Source organism: Lissotriton helveticus, chromosome 2_1 (genome assembly GCF_964261635.1).
Source record: "Lissotriton helveticus chromosome 2_1, aLisHel1.1, whole genome shotgun sequence".
In the NCBI taxonomy this organism is placed as follows: domain Eukaryota; kingdom Metazoa; phylum Chordata; class Amphibia; order Caudata; family Salamandridae; genus Lissotriton; species Lissotriton helveticus.
The window spans coordinates 334987906-335008869 of NC_136059.1; the positions used below are offsets into that span (position 1 = coordinate 334987906).

Here is a 20964-nt window from a genome sequence, read left to right on the forward strand (position 1 = left end):
TTTAATTTTGTATCTTTGCTCAATTTTTATAATATGTATTTTATTATTTAATTTGTAAAATGCTTTTATGATATATTTATATCGAAATAAAGCTTTGACTGACATAGGTGTTTCCTATTATTAGCCAGAGTCACTTAACAAGAATCCCACAGCCACATACCTCCTGTGCTCTTATTAGACAACTGAACTGTATAGACCTAGTTAGATACCAGGGTAGTAATAACCCCACTCTATCTCTACTAGCCCTTTTAATCCAGACAAGGTGCCCACAAATCGACAGGCAGCTGGTGCTTGTGTGCAAAAGGGGAGGGTTCCCACCACTCAGGAGAGGAAGAGGAGTAGGACAGAGTACACCAACAGTTCATGCAGAAGGGTTGGCTGCTCCATCGGAGTTGAGGTATTTTTTTTGCCAGGGGTGCAATTGCGCCTTTGCAGGTTGAGGTTCTCATACCCCCCTAAACCCAGGGCTTTAAGTGGGCCGGGTCCTACTGGTGCTCAGCACCACCAATACTAAAAAGCAGGTGCTGAGACGGGTCTCTATCGGACTTTCCATTTTTCCCCTCAGGGTGCATATATATATATATATATATATATATATATATATATATATATATATATATATATATATATATATATATATATATATATATATATATATATATATATATATATATATATATATTTGTTTAACTCTGCAGCAGTAACACCCTTCACTGCCTTTGAGGTAACTTCAAAGAGACTTCATATAGTTCTTTCACATTCTCATCATTTCGGAAGGGAAGCATTTTTAGTGTTATGTACAATGAAGCTATAGTTGTTGCTTATTTATCTTACACAACAAGCAACCATTGGCAAAGCCAATAGCCCTGACTTGTTGTAAGTATAATGTTACTTGTTGTATTATATATCTGGATACAATGACAGAAACAGCAAAATACCAGTTGGTTGGCACAATGTGCGAAGCACAGATTTGTAGCGTACATATTTTTAAGCCACGCCCTTAATTACCTCGGCCAGGCCCCTTTGAGAGACACCCTAGTTTTTTCATTGCACTTAAAGCCCTGCCTGAAGCTCAAGTGAGAGTGCCTGCATCATGAGAGGCATGTCGTTTTATCAGTGCCAAGGATATGCCCGTCCTTAGGGTGATTACTGTATGATCCTAGGTGGGGCCAACTGAGCACCATAGGTTTTGATGATGGGGGCAGGAACAGCTAGCACAGTCCAACTGTGAGTGGGCGGGCAGCCTGGGTCCCGGGCTCTGCCTACCCTCATTCTATTCTGTTGCTTGGGCATTGCAAGGGGCTTGGGTGGAGTCCATCAGGCGAAATGGGCTCATTGACTCCTCCCCAGCCCCTTGTAATATTCCTTAATTGCGATTAGCAAATTGTGAATCGCAATTAAGGAATATTTTCCCATTCATTTCTAGGGGCCAGGAGGCCCATAGGAAGGAATGGGAAGTTATTCTCAATTTGCGATTCGCAATTTGCTAATCGCAAATTGAGAATAATTTCAAGGGTGCAAGGGTGTCTTAAGGACACCCTGCTGCACCCCTGAAATGTACATGTGTGCGCATATGGCGCACATACATGCCCCAAAGGCATGTATGAGCGCCACATGGCACCTTTACAAATGCCAAAAAGTGCATTTGTAAAAGAAATCGCAAATTACCACCAACTACAAGTTGGTGGTAATTTACGATTTCTTAGTGTGAAATCGCAAAACTTGATTGCTTCTTACATAGCATTTAAGGAATCGCTTTTGGCGATTCCTTAAATGCTTGCGCAAAATTAAGGAATTGCACATTTTGCTATTCCTTAATTTTGCGATGCGATTTTGTTCATACATCGCATTTGCCGATTTTTTTGTCGCAAACGCTGCTTTTTTGCGAATCGCAGCGTTTGCAACAAAAAAAACGAATGATACATCTGCCACTTAGTTTACTGTTTCAGAGTCACCCAGAGGTCCTGAAAGAAAAGAATCACACCGTACTTAGCCCAAGAGAGCAATTAACTATATCTAGTTATTACTGTTCGGTACAACCCATATCAGATTGCTCCCACTGCATAAGTAGAGATGAAGTTCATCTCATGAATGTTAGGAGTTAGCACAACTAAATGGAGTGAAACGTGTCTGACAGCTGTCAAAACGAATTCATACATATGACTACACCTGTCATAAAATTGATGTAGGTCTTAAGCCCTACTCAAATTAAGCAATACCTATGAACAGTCTTTTAATTAGAAAAATAAAAGTGCAGTTACTCAATATCCAGAGTACTTGTTTGTTCCTGAGAAGTGCCAGTACTCTCCCGTTAGATGTGTTGCAACAGCGCTGAGAAGTGCAGGTACTCACTCTCTCAAATTTAACAAATGCAGGTACTCCGTACCGGACAGAACCTGCCCATGTAAAACAGTGCTAAGGGATACTGAAGGCTTTAGTTTTCTCTGGCAGTGGTAGATTTTCTCTTCCTCCAGAACAGCACAAAAAAACCTTGCTCCCAAAATGTGGGTTGTAGCCTATTACAGCCCAGATGAGTTTGAGTGTTCGAATGCTCGATGATGAGGCATGCCACGATTAAGCGAGTGAGGGTCTTGGAATTCCCAGCGGCACCTCTGTCAGAAATCAGTATTGACAGATATGCAAAGCCCTGTGCTTCTTTACGGTGTGTTTAATAATTGATAGGGAAGACACAAGAATAGGTCTTAAGAACCTCTCTCCCTGCTTGGGTTTGTAGTTATCAGGTGATGACACCAGTCCAGATGTGTTTCATGTTGTGCTTTGATCTAGTGCTGTTACCTTCCTTGGTCATGTAACTACACTGTTTCTGAGCCTGAGCATCGTGCACTGTGTGCCATAGTATGTACCTAGCATTAGGCCACTGAGGTCCAGCAGTGTTGTCAGGGTCGGAAGTACATGTGGTGTTTTATTGTCCACTTTCCATACAAATGATAGAGGGGCACACTCCAGTGCTTGTTAAACTGGGAGTTGATGGAAGGCGATATGTTCTTGCAGAGTGCACTGAATACCACATTCTTGTCTTGGTTTGAAAGGTTTTGCGCCTTGGGATTAGCGGTTGGCATTGTCTCCCATGGCTGTGGACACTGTAGAGAACAGAAGGCCATGTGTTGACTTTGAAAGAAATTACTTTGGAGAAAGGTTCTGTTTTCAAGATCTTCATCAACTTCGGTAGATATTGGATGATGCCACGTTGGAGTTGAAAGTAGTTAAAGTAATGAAAAGTGCCTGCTCCGAAAGAACACCCATTGTGGATGTGGAGACTATAAATTGTATACCGGATTATTTCATTGGTGTAGAGGCATTTGGATTTAATGCAGGATTTCTGTGTGGAGTAGTGTTAGTAGTGGAGTGTAGATAAAAGGTGGACCCAGAAATTTGCCCTTCGTTTTGTGAATGCTTGTGTTTGTAGGTCTGAGCTTCTAAGGCATGTGAAGGAAGTTACTGTAGCCCAATCTTGAGAGCACTGGGGGCTGTTCATAAATGGTACTGGAGGCGCCATTACTTTATTAAGGGCGTGCACTTTTATTTTATGACACAAATTATTGTCATCATCAAATGTATGAATTGACCACCAAGATGGTGCTAGCATTAGCCGACTAACTTTTTATTTTTTTAATTGCACTTTGATGTTATATTCCATTTTGTAGATTAATGAGCTGTCGAAAGAGGTGATCAAACTTAAAGAAGCTCTAAACAGCCTGTCTCAGCTTTCCTTCTCAACGTGTACATCAAAAAGACAGGGCCAGCAGCTCGAAGCCCTACAGCAACAAGTGAAACAACTACAAAGTCAGATGACGGTAAGTCTAGTTTTTGAAGCTCTACCTCATTTCGATGGGTTGAAGCATTTAGTGCAGTCTCTTGAAATTTACTTAGCAACTAAAAATTTTGTTCGAACCAACTGTTTGCTACATAATGGCTTGAGGTGAACTTGAAATGTTATGGGCAGAATGTATTGATTCAGTTTATTTTTAATTAATATGCAATTAGACGATTTTGGGACTGTTTTGTTGTTATATCATCTACTTATTGCATCAATATATATATATATATATATATATATATATATATCTATCAAAAAGAGTTGCCTGCTATAGTAAAGGCTCATCTTTAATGGAAGGAGCGTGATGACAGGTCAGCTCTGTCCAACAAAATGTTTACAGCCCAACGCGTTTCATGAGTCCATCATTTCATCAGGGGCTCTCTGCTAAACTGCACAGCACACAGCAATTTCTCTGGGCACTGCTTTTGATAATTAGTTCCCGCCCACTGGGCGTGGTCGCCGCTATGGCCTGTGGTACTCGTAGTGCTCGATTCTCCTCAAGTGAGCTGCCGTGTTTAGTCAGTTCAATTTGCGCATTATTGCACCCAAGTGGACACCAGGTGCCGGTTTTTGGAGGAGAAAGAAGCTGAAATGAAACATTTTGTTAGACAGAGCTGACTGGTCACCACGCTCCTTCCATTAAAGATGAGTGGCTGAATTTACTTGGTGCTGGGCCTTTACTTTAGCAGGATATATATATATATATATATATATATATATATATATATATATATATATATATATATATATATATATATATATTCCAAAGGCTCGCTTCCAACACAACTTCCACACCGACTTGCAAGTAAAAAACGAGGTAGACCCTGTTTAGTGCTGCTTAGTTTATTTCAAAACGCCACCAGCCATCACAACGCGTTTCGGCAGATCCCTGCCTTGATTACACGTCAACAATGTCGTGAGACACACCTCTATTTAAAGTGACTGTGCATAAATAGACATAAAAGAAATATTTATCGTTCGTCAATTTCTTCCATTTGTTACTGTTTCAAAGATCTGTTTCTATACATGAAAAAATGTAAAATACATTTTCTTTGTCCAATATCTGCTTAAATACATTTACGGGCAAGCATAGCTGTAATTGTAAAATACATTATCGTTAATCCCTGCTTGTTTAAATGCATTACTAGGCGATCAAAATCATTTTTTAATTGTATCACCGTGCCCTGGACAAGATTACTGAGTACTAACACACTCCACTCTGTATAACTCAGCATGCATGTTCATCTTGAGACAATTCATGGTTTTGTGACGTTTTTACATTTGCCACTAAAAGCATCGACCTTCAAATATGATTTGCTTATTTGTCTAAAATTATTATTTACAGCTTGTATCCCAAGAACCCCCTATATATTACCATAATGGTGCTTTATTAGAAAAGTGCTTAAAATAGATAAACTGTGACAAAAACAGGGCACCCAAACCTCTTTATGCTTCAACATTGAATTGGTTTCAAACTAATCCTAATTATACTTTCACAACCTACAACAATTTATCCACAAATTTATATTAGAGACAGTCTTCCAGGCTACCTTAATGTCAACTTTATAGCAACGTATGAATGATTCCCACAATTAATTAAACCAATATTTCATGCTGGCCAGTCAATAATTAATTCATTTATTTAAATGCTAAAATTCTTCATAAAAACCCTTTTTGTAGAAAAATATATATATCTATGGATAAAACTCTATTGTAATATAATAAAACACAATATCAAATTATTTACACAATCCTATTTCATGAATGAATTTCATGCCATTTTCGACATAATATTCTTAAGAAAACAATGAGCTAAAATGAACAGATGTTGCTAATTAAACAGTGTGATTTCATAGATATATACCTTCCTATACTCACTATGTACTTCATACAAAACTCAAGTTAAATAGACATTTCCATGGGAAGTCATTCCAGATATGTGTACAAGTCCTCACTCTTATTCAGTCCATTTGGCTGTTTAGTATCTAATAATAATATGTAGTGGGTCTCTAACCGGCGTAACAATCCCTCCCTGTCCCCTCCTCTTCTCTGTATTGGGACAGTGTCTATTAGATAATATTTCAAATCTTTCGGTTTGCCCTCATGGCTTTCCTGGAAATGCCGTGCTATAGGATAACTTGGGTCATTGCTGTTTATTGCCCTAATGTGCTGTAAAACCCTCTTGTGGCCGGGTAACTTTGTACTACCTACGTACTTTAGATTGCAACTGCACTCTAGGATGTACACCACATATTCACTCTTACATGTGAGATGGTATTTGATCATTTGGGGTTTCAGACTAAAGGCTGTCATAAATGAAGTTTTATTTACGCCATGTGAGCAGGCTTTGCAGCTGGGGCATTTGTAGAATCCCTTGCGGGCCGATGGCCACCCCGTGTTATCCTTGCACTCGGGGCTACTTTTCACCAAAATATCGGCCATGGAGGTGGACTTCCTATATGTGATAGCCGGATACTGTGGAAGGAAACCACCTATCACAGGGTCGTCTTTCACTATGTGCCAATTGCGTTGTACAATTTTGCGCAGTTCTCTATGTTGACGACTGTAAGTTAGGATAAGTCTGGGGGTATCATTTATAGTCTGTGTACCCCCCTCCCCCTTGTTGTCTGAAGGGGTACCAGAAGGGGTACCTGCTACTACCAGGAGATCTTCCCTTGCCCTCAATCTCGATTTCCTAATCGCTGTCTCAATCGTCTTGGCACTATATCCACGGTCTAAAAATCTTATCTTGCTTTCCTGTTGGTGTTTAAATAATTCCCCATCATCGCTGCATATTCTGCGCAGCCTCGGCATTTCCCCGTAGGGAATGCTATGTATAAGGTGTGTGGGATGCGCACTTGTTGCATGAAGCAACGTGTTGCCTGCTGTTTCTTTTCTGTATAGTGTAGTATTTATCTTAGTTTTCTCTATGTTGACTTGTACATCAAGGAAAGATACTTGACAATTACTGATTTGGGACGTGAATTTTAGATTTACATCATTCTCGTTGATGCATTTAATAAATATTTCCGCCTCCTCTAGTGTTCCTTTCCAAACAATTATCAGGTCATCTATATATCGTAACCAGGATACAATGTTGTCCCTGTATGTATTCTGAGGACCAGCTCCTCCCACCAGCCCATAAAAAGGCAGGCGTAACTAGGGGAGAAGCTGGCCCCAATGGCAACTCCCTGAACCTGGCGAAACATCTGTTTATTAAAGAGAAAGAAATTATGCTTTAAACAAAAAATCAACATATCCATGAGCATTTTGTTATGTTGGGTGTACTCTATTGACCTCTTTGCGAGAAAGTGTTCCACTGCCCTTAACCCATCGGGGTTCCTAATACATGTGTACAATGATGAGACATCAAGGGTTATTAAGTAGTATCCATCTTGCCACTTCACATTACCAATCTTAAGTAAAAAATCTCCAGTATACCTCACGTATGATTCAAGCTCTCGCACATATTCTTGCAGAAACAAATCTATATATTTTGATAGATTCTCAAGGGGGCCATCACATGCTGCATTGATTGGCCGGCCCGGAGGCTTTTCCTTGTCCTTGTGTATCTTCGGTATGAAGTAAATAACCGGCGTTCTTGGATGTTCTTTTTTTAGGAATTTAAATTCTTCCATACTTAGAAGTCCCAGACTTTTCCACGCCAGTAATTTACTACACAATTCATCCTGCATATGCTTGTAATTGATGGGAGAGCTGCGGTGATAACATTGGATATCATTCAATTGGTTATTGGCTTCAGTTAAATATTGGGAGAGAGGCCACAGTACTATGTTCCCTCCCTTGTCCGAGTTCCTTATGACCACATTATTTTCTTTCTTTAACTTGTCCAACAATAACCCATATTGTATCTCTTGATTTGATCGCTTTCTCTTAGTCATTTGAATTTTTACATTCAACTTCTTGACTTGAGCCACCACTACATCATTGAATACATCGATCGAGTCCTTCATCATTACAGGTACAAATTTGGAATTTTTTTTTTTTGAAGGGTGTTTCCGGCTTTTTATTTCCAAGACCCCTTATTTCCTGAGTATTTAGTATTGGAAATGCTGGCGGAATCCCTCCTCCTTGTTGCGACCCCATGTCGCTTTGCCAGTTCGTAGGAATATTCACTATAGTTTGTACCACTGCCAGTAAATCAAAATCCCCGGCTACTAGATTCAGTGTACCTTGACGCATTTCCACATTTGTTTTCGATTTGCCGGATGACTGAAGTTTTTGGAATTTTTGTAACTTCAACTTCCTAATGAAATGGAAAACATCTGCCCTTGTTCTGGTGTATTGGAAGTTGGTTTCGGGACAATACGATAGACCCAATGATAATGGTTGCTTCTCAGCTACAGAAAGATCTATCTCCGCCAAGTTGATAATCGTATTGGCGTTTAACTGTTCACTCGGGGTTTCCTTATTTATTTAGTTTGTTTGTTTTTCCATACTCCCCGGCCCCAACCTCCTCGTTTCACCGCGTTGTTTTTGGGCGGCCCTCCTCTCCTACCTGCTCCTTGTGCGCCGTTTTTTGCCGGCTGCACTGTCCTGGGACAAAGAGTCTCCCGCCTGCTACGCCGTATATACTCCAATTCCTCTCCCATGGTTAACTTCACTGCATTGGCCATGTCTTCACCTCCCTCTCTTTCAGACCCACTTTCCATTAGCGAGCTTGACCCTGATATTGAGGATGTTTCAGGCTCTAGTTCCTCCGTGGGTTGTGGGGGTTTACCGACATTCTGGTTATTTGTTCTGGCTGCGTTTTTTCTCATGGTATCGTATTTCCTAGAAAACGAGAATATTTGACCGTTTTCGTAATCCTGTTTGTCCCTTCTGAATTTGTACGTTTTACGTGTTTTTATTTTTTCTTCCTCCTTTTGCAATCTCTGTTCCATCTCCTCATTTAGCTTTACTTTAAGTGTTTGCGGGTCACTCAGTGCTTGAATTTCACTGCGCAGGATTTCAATTTTGGGTAGAATTTCCTCGCGGTCAATTTCTGCGTACTTTACCAATAGCTTCACTAGTCTCCGTGAGGAATCTAGGTTGCATTCTGCCCAATCTGCCATGAGTTTTGGGTTTGGCGTGTCATAACTGGGGGCGATCATTATCTTCAAACCCCTGGGTATGCGACCCACCTCCAAGTACCTACGGAGTGACTTTGACTCCCATCACTTGGCAGTTTCTCTGCGTATCAACTTCTCAAGCGCCTTGTATTTGTCCCTTAATCCTGTCCCCCCGGCATTGCTGTCATCTCCGGTAGTTGTATCAATTACTTTCGGTTGTGTTGCTTCGTCCGAGAACATTCCCTCAGCTAAACTTTCTCGGCTCTGTACTGTTGCCGCTGACATGGTGGCTATTTCTTTTATTCTCTTTTTGCCGATTTCACCCGCTGCCTATTTCGCTGTGCTTGACCGAACTCCAAATCGGTTCGGGGCTACTCGGTGCACACCTCCCCACCTGCCGGCCTATCTCGGGCCCGTCTCGTACCTGGTCAAGGTCGCCGCTCACTCCTGCCTCCTCGCTCCCGCTCCTCCGAGTTTCACTCGGCTGCCTGGAAATGAACGCTTCCGTTACCCAACGAGACAATGCTTCCGCTGCGGCAGGGGGCTCCGCGGGTTTCCGTCTCCGGGGCGTTTCGTAAATGGCGCCTTACTCCGTGAAGCTTCACAGGAGAACCGGCACCCGTAACTTTCCTTCTTTCCACAGATCCGCTTTTCGAAGACGGGGTCTACGTCGCTGGGGAAAGTTGACCAGCGCCAATATGCTCCAAAGGCTCGCTTCCACCACAACTTCCACACGGACTTGCAAGTAAAAAACGAGGTAGACCCTGTTTAGTGATGCTTAGTTTATTTCAAAACGCCACCAGCCATCACGACGCGTTTCGGCAGATCCCTGCCTTGACCACATGACAATAATGTCGTGAGACACACCTCTATTTAAAGTGACTGTGCATAAATAGACATAAAAGAAATATTTATCGTTCGTCAATTTCTTCCATTTGTTACTGTTTCAAAGATCTGTTTCTATACATGAAAAAATGTAAAATAAATGTTATTTGTCCAATATCTGCTTAAATGCATTTACGGGCAAGCATAGCTGTAATAGTAAAATACATTATCGTTAATCCCTGCTATATTATATATATATATATATATATATATATATATATATATATATATATATATATATATATATATATATATATATATATATATTCAACCAGTCCTGGCCCATCTGTTTCCACAACTGGACCTCCCAGGTACTGACCTCATTGTGCAAAAAGATATAGCTGACTCCAATAGTTCTTTGGTTGCAGTGATTTATTTCATTTCGTGAAATCTCCAGCATAGCTCAGGCATAGTGCCTGCCATGACACGTATCGATTGCAAACTGCGATCTTGATCACAATATAAATATATATATATATTTATCTGGAAACATCCTCACAGATATTCCTGTAACCAATTTATTTCATTTCGTGAAATCTCCGGCATAGCTCAGGCATAGTACCTGCCATGACGCGTATCGATTGCAAACTGCGATCTTGATCACAATATGTATATATATATTTACCTGGAAACATCCACACAGATATTCCTGTAACCAATTATGATGCACGGTAGACTAGTAATTGGAGGTTTAAAATAAAACACGGGGGGGGCACGGCTTAGCAGCGCATGGAGTAGGACGTGTTCCGAGAGGTCTCCATGTTCCTGCTGCCTGTTAGAGCCATATCTACAGCATTGTGACAACGGGGAGTTCATCTTGAGGGCTCTTTGCATACTCGTGGAGGCAGTGGATAGTTCGGGGACGCATCACCCCCCGATCGGGGCTCCCCAGCGGTCCTCCGGGACAGAGCTAGCCGCCGGATTGCAGTCGCCATCTTAACTGCCGCAGCGGCGTCACTGAGCAGGGCGCGCTCTGAAGACTCCTCTTTCCGGCAATAGCGATTGCCTCGCCGTGGCGGACCGCAAGAGGCAGAACGACAGAGGCCGCATCACCAGCAGCAGCAGAGGCCCTCCTGGAGAACGCAGCACATTGGTGGCGAAGACGAGCGACTTCCTGCCCACAATACCGGGAGCTGGCGGTGGTCTTGATTGAGATGAGCGGGACTGCTGTGCAGCGACGGGTGGAGTCTGCAACGGGGGGCGATCCCTGTGCCCATGAGTGATTGTCTGTTGACGGTATTGGGGTCCGGCCCGGTCTGGGAGAGGCGCCTGGCCCTGTGCACACTAAAAGTGAGGTAGTTGGACGGCGGCCTAGGGGAGGCTTAGGCATATATATGCATTGTGAACGGCCCCGCCACACACATAGACACCCATAGGAGCCGACATAGGTAATTGAAGCCCCCCCCGCCCGCCTGCAGACGGCTTTTAGTTTTGGATGCCTGCTGAGCCATCTTGCAAGCTAAGCCAGAAACTGCTGATCCTACAGAGGTAGCGATCCTGTTGGTAGGGGCCATAACAGTTATCGCCCCAGAGAACTGCATCATCTACCGCTGAGAGACTGGCCCTATGTCTTACGCAGCAGGACTGGAGGGACTCCCTGGACCTCGGGGGCTTAGCGGGCAAGCCCTGGGGGTGTGGGGCATGGTGTAGAACCCTGAATTATACCCCAAAGAGAGCCGATCTAGGTGGCTTGGGCCTGCAATTTCAGGGGACGGGGACATTTTGCGGAAAGCTGATCGCCTGGAAAAGGTGAGAGGTGATCGGCTGCTAGTTTGTGCAGTGGGATTTCATCCCCACCTCCGTTCATGCACTGTTTGCTAGCTCCCTGGGCCTGCTACCAAGTCTATAAACCTGGGCCCTTGCATAGTAGAGTATTGTTGCCCGAGTGCAGGGGATTCGACTGTGGGATCAAGAAGTGGAGACGGCCCCTCCTGTCTCTTCCATAACATCTGGGGTGCGACACAGCCCCCCGCCTCACCCTGCAATAGACTGAGATTTGATCTCCCTGGCAATCTGTGGCACTCTGGGGTCCCCTGCTTGAGCCTGCCTTTCCCTTCACTTTGCCAACCCATGTGTACTCCCAATGGGGCTTCCCTCGTAGGTACCGGGCCCTACAGAGCCACTGCAGCACGGAATCCTACGGAGTGCCAGCACATTCAGAAATAGACTGAGGCCCTTGTAACATCCGACCGTGACCTACCTGGGTGCATCACACAGATAGAGGACCACACTGATCGCTGTCTGTTGGGGATACCTGGGGCTGAATCAGAGACGTCTGGAGATGGTGTAGGTGACCTGGGTGGATTTGAAAGGGCCACATTCTATGGAACATGCTGCGCACCAAAGTGGGTAAGGACACTGCTCCAAGCCTGACCAAAGAAAATTCAGTTACTTCCCTGTGGAACAAATCTGGCCCCCGACTCCTGCTCCTATGGCGTTCTTGTCGGAAGTGTCGACCAACCCACTCACGCAAATCTACATGAATACTTTTCTCCAAGAAATTAAATCATAAATTGTCTCTCTCAAAACCGAATTTAAAACATGCCTCAAAGGACTGAAGAGGGATATTACTGAGATTGAGGAACGAGGCAACATGTTAGAATATACTGTAGACATTCGGACGGAGGAGCAAGAGAATCTCTGTAAGCCAATGGCTACATTGGAAGATCAGCATATTGAACTCCAGATAAAACAAGAGGATTTGGAAAACAGAAGCAGGAGAAACAACCTCCGAATCAGAGGCGCCCCTTAAGTAGCAGAGTGCCCAGATATTATGGTGTTCACAGCAGAATTTCTCCACAAAATTAGAGATGATGATGACGCCTCCCCACCTGCTTTGGATAGAGCGCATCAACTATCCATTCTCCTGGGACACTCAGATCTTGTGCTAGACATTCATCCTTGCAAGGGTACACTTCTTAACGGAAAAAGAAGCAATATTGAAAGCTTCTCAAAACAAGTCAGAACTAAAGCATAAGGGATACACTGTTCAACTTTATCAAGACATCGCCCCAGTAACGTTGCGACGGCGCAGGGACTTCAAGCCAATCACAGATAAGCTACGTGATCTGGATATTAAATATCAATGGGGTCACCCCATTGCCCTAATTTTCACCTGGGATGGAAAATGCCGAGCAATGCACTCCTAGCTGGAGACCAAACCACTCCTACAGCTCTCCCTGCCTTCTAGAGAGTCCAGCCCCTCTCCCCTGTACTCCTCAGCTAGAGAATCTGCACGCCCGGAGAATGGTTCCCGGTGTTCAGGCTGCGACTGGGACCTGGGCAGGGAACAGTCCTCCGCCCGAACCAAGCAAGACATCATAAAAAACCTCCTAACCATGGAAGATGGAAAGTCACCCTCTCCTTCCCCAGCGGCCACTGTATAACATTGTTGACATACCAGAAGTACTCAAACTATGCAACCCTTGCATATCCTGAACATGCCCCAAGCTTAGCGCACTTGTTACAAGCAAGGAGGGGCAACACCTCGAACTTATGCATTTGAGAACAACTACACAGGCAGAATCAGCAGCTGAACTCTGACACCACCTACTATTAGCAGACCTATCTCAATCCAAAATCCAGCAACGAATACAGAACTAAGGGTAATGAAGGGACCTCCCCCTTGCCTGGGCACAGGCTGGCAGCAGAAGACGAGATCTTTGAGCTGAGGCGTATCCTTTCTCTTTAGCCCGCTCTATCCACTCCTACCTTTAGGAGAGTGACATCTCTGAAATAACCCATGCCTCGGCACTGGGGCCATTCTTGGACTGTAATGGAACTTGTTGGCCCTGTTGGCCTCTTATTGTTATTGATTTTTATTTATTTTTCCTTCTCTTTTTCATTTTTTCCTATTCCAATGGGAGGTGGGAGTGGAAGACAAATCTGAATCGGGCTGCCCCCTTGATTGGAGATAAACACCATTTGGAAATTGTTAAGGCTTTTCTCTGCTGGAATTGGCCCTGGTTTTTATTCTCACATATTCATTCAGCCGCTACTCCCTCTCCTGGCAACAATAAAACATACTAGGGATCAACACCTTCAGGCGACGCTTGGGACGGGCCTCCTCATAGACCAAACGAACATCTTTAGTGACCACACCTTACTCCACTAATGGACACCTATTCTTGTGCTAAAATCCTTTCCCTTAATATGAAGGGCCTCAACAGCTCCAATAACAGGAACCAGGTGTGGGGCTAATCGCTCAATCAAGACCTGGATATCCTATTTCAACACGAGACTCATCTCCTGCAATTGGATACACACCGTATGAACCACCCCTGGTACCCGACACAATACTGAGCATCCTCCCCAACTAAGACAACTGGGGTTGCAATACTGTGGAAGGTCGGGATGAGTCTAGGTATATCACGGATAGTGAGAGACCGGATGAGACAGTACATTAAAGTCGACATCCAACATGGGACACGGTCTCTCACCCTTTTCAACATATACACACCCAACCAAGCACAAGAGATCTACCTTAGAGACTTGCTGAGAGAACAAGTGGCGCATGAAGGGAACAAATTAATACTAGGGGGTGACCCACACCTAGACCGTAGCTCGAGCTCTTTCCAGGGTACTGGGGCGATGACTGCTGCACTGAAGTGAACCCTCACCGACTTAGGCCTTATAGATGCTTGGCGCTACCACTCTATAGACGCGCAAGATTACTCCTACTATTCTCACGTGCACCACTCATACTGCCGCATAGATTAAATCTTCTTCTCCCAGTCACTTGCATGGGACGTGATATCTGTCGCTATGTCCGGTATCTCCATCTCAGACCATGCCCATCTGGAATTACTACTGTAAAAACACACAAACCTAACCCGCCCTACCCCTCGATGGCAATTAGCTCCCCATATAATGTGCGATCCTGTATATGTGGTGGGGTTGCGGACAGCAATCTCATCCAACGACCTCCCTGAAACCCCCACTCTGTCCTGTGGGAAGCCTTCAAGGCAACTATTAGGGGCATCATTACGTCCATTGCGACAGCGCGCAGTCGATAAACAGTTAAGAAGCCTAGCCGGGTGGATTGGGGCTTCTTACAGGCGATCCGCCAGAAAATAGGACTGGGGCCCACAATGGTCTCCGGAATCCTGGTGTCATACACCTCTCCTCAAGCGCAGGTTAAGGTAAATGGTCAGCTCACGCAACCAATACATATACGTAGACACACTAAACAGGGCTGCCCCCTTTCCTCCCTGCTTTTTGCCCTTGTGGTTGAGCCATTAGCCATACCATCCGACAATCAGGAGATATTAGGGACATCCCTTTCGGGGGCACCAAACACAAGATAACATTATATAGAGTCCAACAGAAGCCGCAATAGGAGTGGATTCTGCCCAGATGGTGAAGGATAGTGGAGCGGGCAAAAAGAGCCATGAACTTTGGCATCGCGCCCCGCCCCCCCCCGCGCCTATTTGTTATGGGGCATATGAGGCATTCTTAAATGTGTTATTCCCACCTCGCAGTGGGCATAGTTTCCTTTGTCCTATTCCTTTGATCAAGGAGAGACCTGACACAAGCTCTGTGCACTAGTGAAGTGTGTAAGGTCTATTCCCTTCATATAGCCACTGTGTTGGCCTGGGACCTGTTGGGCATTGTCAAATGGTGCCATAATGTTTTTTTTAACAGTGTCTGTTGCCTTCTCACCTTATCTACAAGAAATTGCATATCTTTTTTATTGTGTCGTAGTAGAGATCGTGGTTTTATGGACAACCCATTTATTCATGGTAGGTTTTTTGGTTGATTATTCTAAGTGGGGTGCATCATAGACGTAGCAATGTGGGTTTTCCAAGCAGAAGAAATGAATGCTAGATGAAAAAAAGATCTTAGAATATGGCTTGGGTAGTATATGCATCATTTCCTCTGATAGCCTGATAGCATAGAGCCAGAGGTTGATTCAAGGACCAGAAAGATGTGTTAATTGAGATTGCTGCTTTTTGAAGAGCCTATGAAGGAACTTGGGTGGGCTGGTTATATTCACATTTTGATTAGTTGAGGATGGTCCTGTCTACATACTTCACAATCATGTGAAGGTTTTCAATGATGCATGTGAGGAGGCCTGCACATAAATGAACAGAAAATGTGCAGAATATGACACTATGAAGTGCAGTCCGCAATGGCTAATAAATGTTGGATTAAAGAGATTTAAGATTAGGGTGAATGCTAAATTGCTTTCGATGGCTTTTCTAAACCATATGATTGTATGAACAGAATAAAGTTTCGAAGAATAATGAGTCCGGTCCAACATAAAATTATGTATAAATATGCAAATAATACAAAACAAAATGTAGCAACAGGACCTTTAGAAGAATATCACCACTTTTCATAAAAACTAAGGGAATTGAACACGCAAATATATTAACATGTGGATATTGTTTACTTACTCGCCAATATAAAATCTACCCTCTAGCTCTAGTCTAGCTAGTGGATTTGTTGAAACGAGGAAAAGTAGCCTCATTAATTTCTTTACTTTCGTTACAGTTTATTTATTTTTCTATTTTGTGTGCTTGAGCTGAATCATGTTCCTCATTCTATAAAGAGGCCTAATCAGCTACACTGATCCCTGGAAGCCTTGGATGAGATGTCCAGGAGTACCTCAAAATATCACTGATATGGAATGTTTGGAGACAATGCTGATGTTGAGATATTAACAGACAAATGACAATATTTTCTACATATTCTAAAATGAGCTAGGCTGCTGTAAGAAGTGTTTAGAGTAATATAAGGTTTTTTTATGTAGTACTGCAGAATGAAATGGCATGAATGTCAGCAATAAAAATGTGTGAAAGCTCTGCAGATCTAAAATATAGGATGATGAGGACAAACATTAAAGTAGGAAACATGAACGATGGAGATTTATAAAGTAAGTTGATGATTCCCTTCTGTATTTTCAGGAGTCCAAGAAGCAGCACCAAGAAATAGTATCAGTTTACAGGAAGCACCTTCTTTACGCTGTCCAGGTATAGCTATGTACCATACAATTCTACAGTGTCAGTCTAGCACCATTCTGCAGACACCATTTGTCCTTCCAGAGGAAATTAACTGTGGAAATAGGTCGATCTGTTACTTGCTTCCCACATTTCTCTGTTGATTCCTTCTCCATTTTATTGAACTAAGCGAGTAACTGATCTTACTGTTTAGGATTACTATATTGCTTTCAAAAACATCAGGCCATTTTTATTATTTATTTTATGTAAATTGTTGAATTGTTTGTATGTGTTTGTATATTCTTGACAAATTATATAGTGATAACCTAGCTGATGGCAGTCGAGCTTTTGAAGGTGGTAGATCACCCAGGGAGTGAATATAGACTGGGCTGCTGTGTTTTGAGCTGGGAGACTATTGACTGTGTTGTGGTGAAGGTTTCTTTCAAGAGTATTTTATTTATCTATTTCTAAAATTCCAGAAGGGTAGAGGGATTGACGGATATGGGGTGTTGTTCTAGATCATGGGCCCTGTAGTTTTCTTTCTTAAACTTAGGTCATTGTGCTTTTAATTGGTGACCAGTGAGAGGCCTCCAATAGGTTCACCTGTTAAGTCTGAACGTCTGTTAACCTTTGCTACAGGTAAATAATCTTACTACAGTTAAAAATGTATGCATACTTGCTCGATATGGTACTCTGACTGGCTGCTTATGTTGGGGCCATCATCTGGCTTTGCCTTTGAAACACTGTCGTTACTACCTCTGCTCCCATTCATGGTTGATAGAAATTATGAACAAATGGTTATGCAGCATTTGTTGTAAAATAATGTTCAAACAGATGGGTTCAGTCAATAAATTTAAAACTAAACACAACTAAAAAGGTATTTTTGAGAGACAATACAAGTGAATATTTGTACCAAGCAAAGAAGGCCCAAAAAGAAAATGTTCACTCTAAGCCTCTTGTGAAATGTGACTAGATTGGTGAGTAGAAATCTCATTTCAAGATGGATGTAAAGCAATACTCCCCAAAAATATTTTTTTTATCTAGAGTAGAAGAAATCAACATATTTTTGATCAATACAAGTATTGCACTCTAACTTGCATGTTGCAATTAATGTCTCTAGCTGTTGAAAATTAGAGAACTGACATAATCTCATTTTGCTTATTTTCTGTTTTTCGTTTCTCAATTACATTTTTTATTGTTTAGGGTCAAATGGATGAAGATGTTCAAAAAGTACTTAAACAGATATTAACAATGTGCAAAACTCAATCACTAAAGAAGTGATGTGAACACTTACCACACATCGACTCCAGTGGTGGCACTGCCCATGTATCGTCCATCTCCAAGCTCCCTGATCGGAACAGGAGTAAGAAGCCCCAACAAGCAGGACAGTTCTGTGTTGGCTGACTGGATGTATACTGTCTGAACAGGTCTCACTGCCATTTGTACTGCAAGTGTTGAGGTCCGGTACTGGAAGCTCTTTCAGAAGTCCATTCAGATGGAAAGCCTACCAATGTACCCTTCCTGTTTTAGGACAAAGAACATTTAATTGACTGTGCATATGCTTGTCATGTCATTAAAGAGATTAGCAGAAACTCTTCTCTCCTCCAATGAAGCCCTGACCTGATTCAAGAGTGTCAGTACACTAACATTAAAATACATACCTTTGAACAGTGTGCGGTAACTTTTCAAATATGGAATTTAAGTGTCTACTTGGAAGTCAACAACAATAAATGGAGGTGCTTCTGCTAAATGCAGGCCTAACATAGTAGGTGCAGTGAGATGTTTACTGTAGTAAAATCTCTCATTCCACAATGTTAATGTGTAAATAAGCAACTAAAGAAAAACATGTATTCTAAGGCAGAAACTTGGGTACAAGTAAAAACTTGCTTACACTCTTTTACGTTCTATAAACAAGATTGGAAACGTGTGTCAGACCATAAAAATAGGATACATTTGTGGTTCAGGTTGTGCATCTAAGTTGAAGGAATCTTTGCAGTGGGAAAAATTTCATCTTGACTTGGCTACTTTCCATCAACCTTATTCATGAATATTCAAAAACTGTTTAAAATTGTTTTTCATCCCTTTCAGTGTTAAATTTGTGGTGGACAGATGATCAGTATTGCAGCCGCTTGTTCGCTTGGATTCTTACACTTCTACTTTCAAAAGTGAGCCGGTTGTGAGAAATGTATTGTGCTCAGAAGCACCTGGGTGCTTTCTGGACTGCAATCAAAGAAACAGTTCATTATCATGTTAAGGTAGCAGGCTTTACTAAAACGTTTATAAAGTTTTAGAAGAACTTTGACAATTGTGCTGCTGCTATCCACTGGTCTGTGGGTAATGACGTCCACTTCGATTCAGACATTGCAGTCTACAGCATTGTTAATAAAATAATGGTTGAGAAACATTTAAATCTAATAATCATTTATGTTCCTTTTTTCTAAATTCCAGTTCTAGTTGCCTCAAGAGATTGAATTTAAATTGCATTGGTGTCTACTACAGGTCTGTTAGTTTTTGTTGGTGTTTGCCTGTAACAGGCATCCTTTGCAATCGAGTTTACAATACCTGACAACTGAATCCTGGAGAATCCATATAACTAGTCAACTGGGATTTCCGCAATTGTATGCATCTGTGTACATGCTAGCAATAACATTTCCTGTTTTAAACGTATACTTGTCGTAATAATTATACAAAACTGGCACAAAATCAAAACAGAACTAGATTATCCTGCATTCCACCTCACCCCACAAGTCCTCCACTTGCATTGCCAGCACGTGAAGTATATAAAACGCCAATACTGTCATATATTGATCTAACATTATGGCTGGATAACATTTCTTAATACGGTTTTAGTCACAGAAAACGTTCTAGGGAATCTCAATTTAGATTTTCAGTTGCCGTATTCGAAAAAAGGGATTTATTGATTTTTACTCAAATGACACCAAGAATCTATTTTGCATAATACTGGACTGGATTAAAAAATGTAGAATGACAGAATTTATGGCTAGTCCCATTGGAAACTCTGACATCCCCAGCATGGGAGTGCTCTATTTTACTTTATTTCTCAACCAGAAGCATCTAGTTTGTATGCTTATATCATAAATGGACAACTGTCAACATACAAATAAAGCAGGCAAATGCTCACATGTTACACGGTGTTATCAAGCTAAAGCAGCTTCTCCCTTTATTTCATAAACCTGTAAATCGACCTGTTAAAAAGAGATGCACAATTTTGGGCAAAGTGGCCAAAAAAATGGTGCCAATAGATTGTTAGAACTGACAAAGTGTCAAACTAGAAGAGCATTTCACATTAACACTGAAAAGAGGGAAGAGTAGAAATGTCATATTTTGAAAAGATATAGCTATTCTGATCCTTTAGGTTATCTTCCTGCGGCAAACTCTACACACTATGTAGTGACGATGATATAAACTAGTAATAGTGCAACTATGCAATATACAAATTTTCGAATGGATCGTACAGTTGTTTTCTGACACTTGGGTGGCGCAGTACAGAAAAGAGTTTCAGTGTTAAATGAGATTACTTTGACACCTATACACGTAGTCTCCTTGATTGTGTGCCTAATTTGTGCTCACTCTGTGATGTGTTCTTTTGTGGCTCTTTGATTACTAAACTGCTTGTTATGACAGATGATGACAAAAGGAGTTTGGGTTTTTGTAGCCAATATGGTTTTGCATTCTTTTCTAGTAACTGCCTAAAGTAGGTCGCATTTATATGACTCAATTCCGACTTTGAAAATGCTCCAAAGAACCTTTTCACAAAGCACTAGAATATTTTTTAAGCGTTGAAGTAAATTAAAACTACACTTGATGGGGACTTATTTTACGCATCTCCAGATAGCTTTGCCTATCAACTTTTTTGTAATGTGTATTTATTACAACCTTTTATCTTTGTGACATCTTGGAAAGTTTACAATTTAGTATGCAATTTGTCTTTCAGTGTAATTTGCAACAAGATTATGGAGAAAAATAAATGTTGTTTCCATTTTTGTATTCCTTTCCAATTTTTGAAATTGATATTTGCACTACATTAATAGTGACTGACGAGGTAGCCTTCTTGCTTGCTGTAACCATCGCAATCTTGTTTTACTACTCTATCTGGATACTGAAAATAAACAACAGTCTTGATCATGTTTGTTAAAGTGAAGGAATTTCTAAAGTTTCCATGAACAGTTGTATAACTTGCTTCATGTCATATAATATAAACACATTT

General features: G+C 41.9%; 1 protein-coding gene across 5 annotated transcripts in view; it reads left to right on the top strand.

Moving 5' to 3' along the window:
- The window catches only part of RAI14 (retinoic acid induced 14), a 450945-nt gene extending 430201 nt beyond the window's left edge, over positions 1 to 20744 (top strand). For all 5 annotated transcript variants that reach the window (XM_078674923.1, XM_078674924.1, XM_078674926.1 and 2 more), the window contains 3 exons: positions 3666 to 3815; positions 16704 to 16769; positions 17940 to 20744. In XM_078674923.1, coding sequence (XP_078531049.1) covers positions 3666 to 3815; positions 16704 to 16769; positions 17940 to 18017 — 294 coding nt within the window. In that variant the 3' untranslated portion in view covers positions 18018 to 20744. The remainder of the gene's footprint in view (positions 1 to 3665; positions 3816 to 16703; positions 16770 to 17939) is intronic.
- The last annotated feature ends 220 nt before the right edge of the window (positions 20745 to 20964 follow it).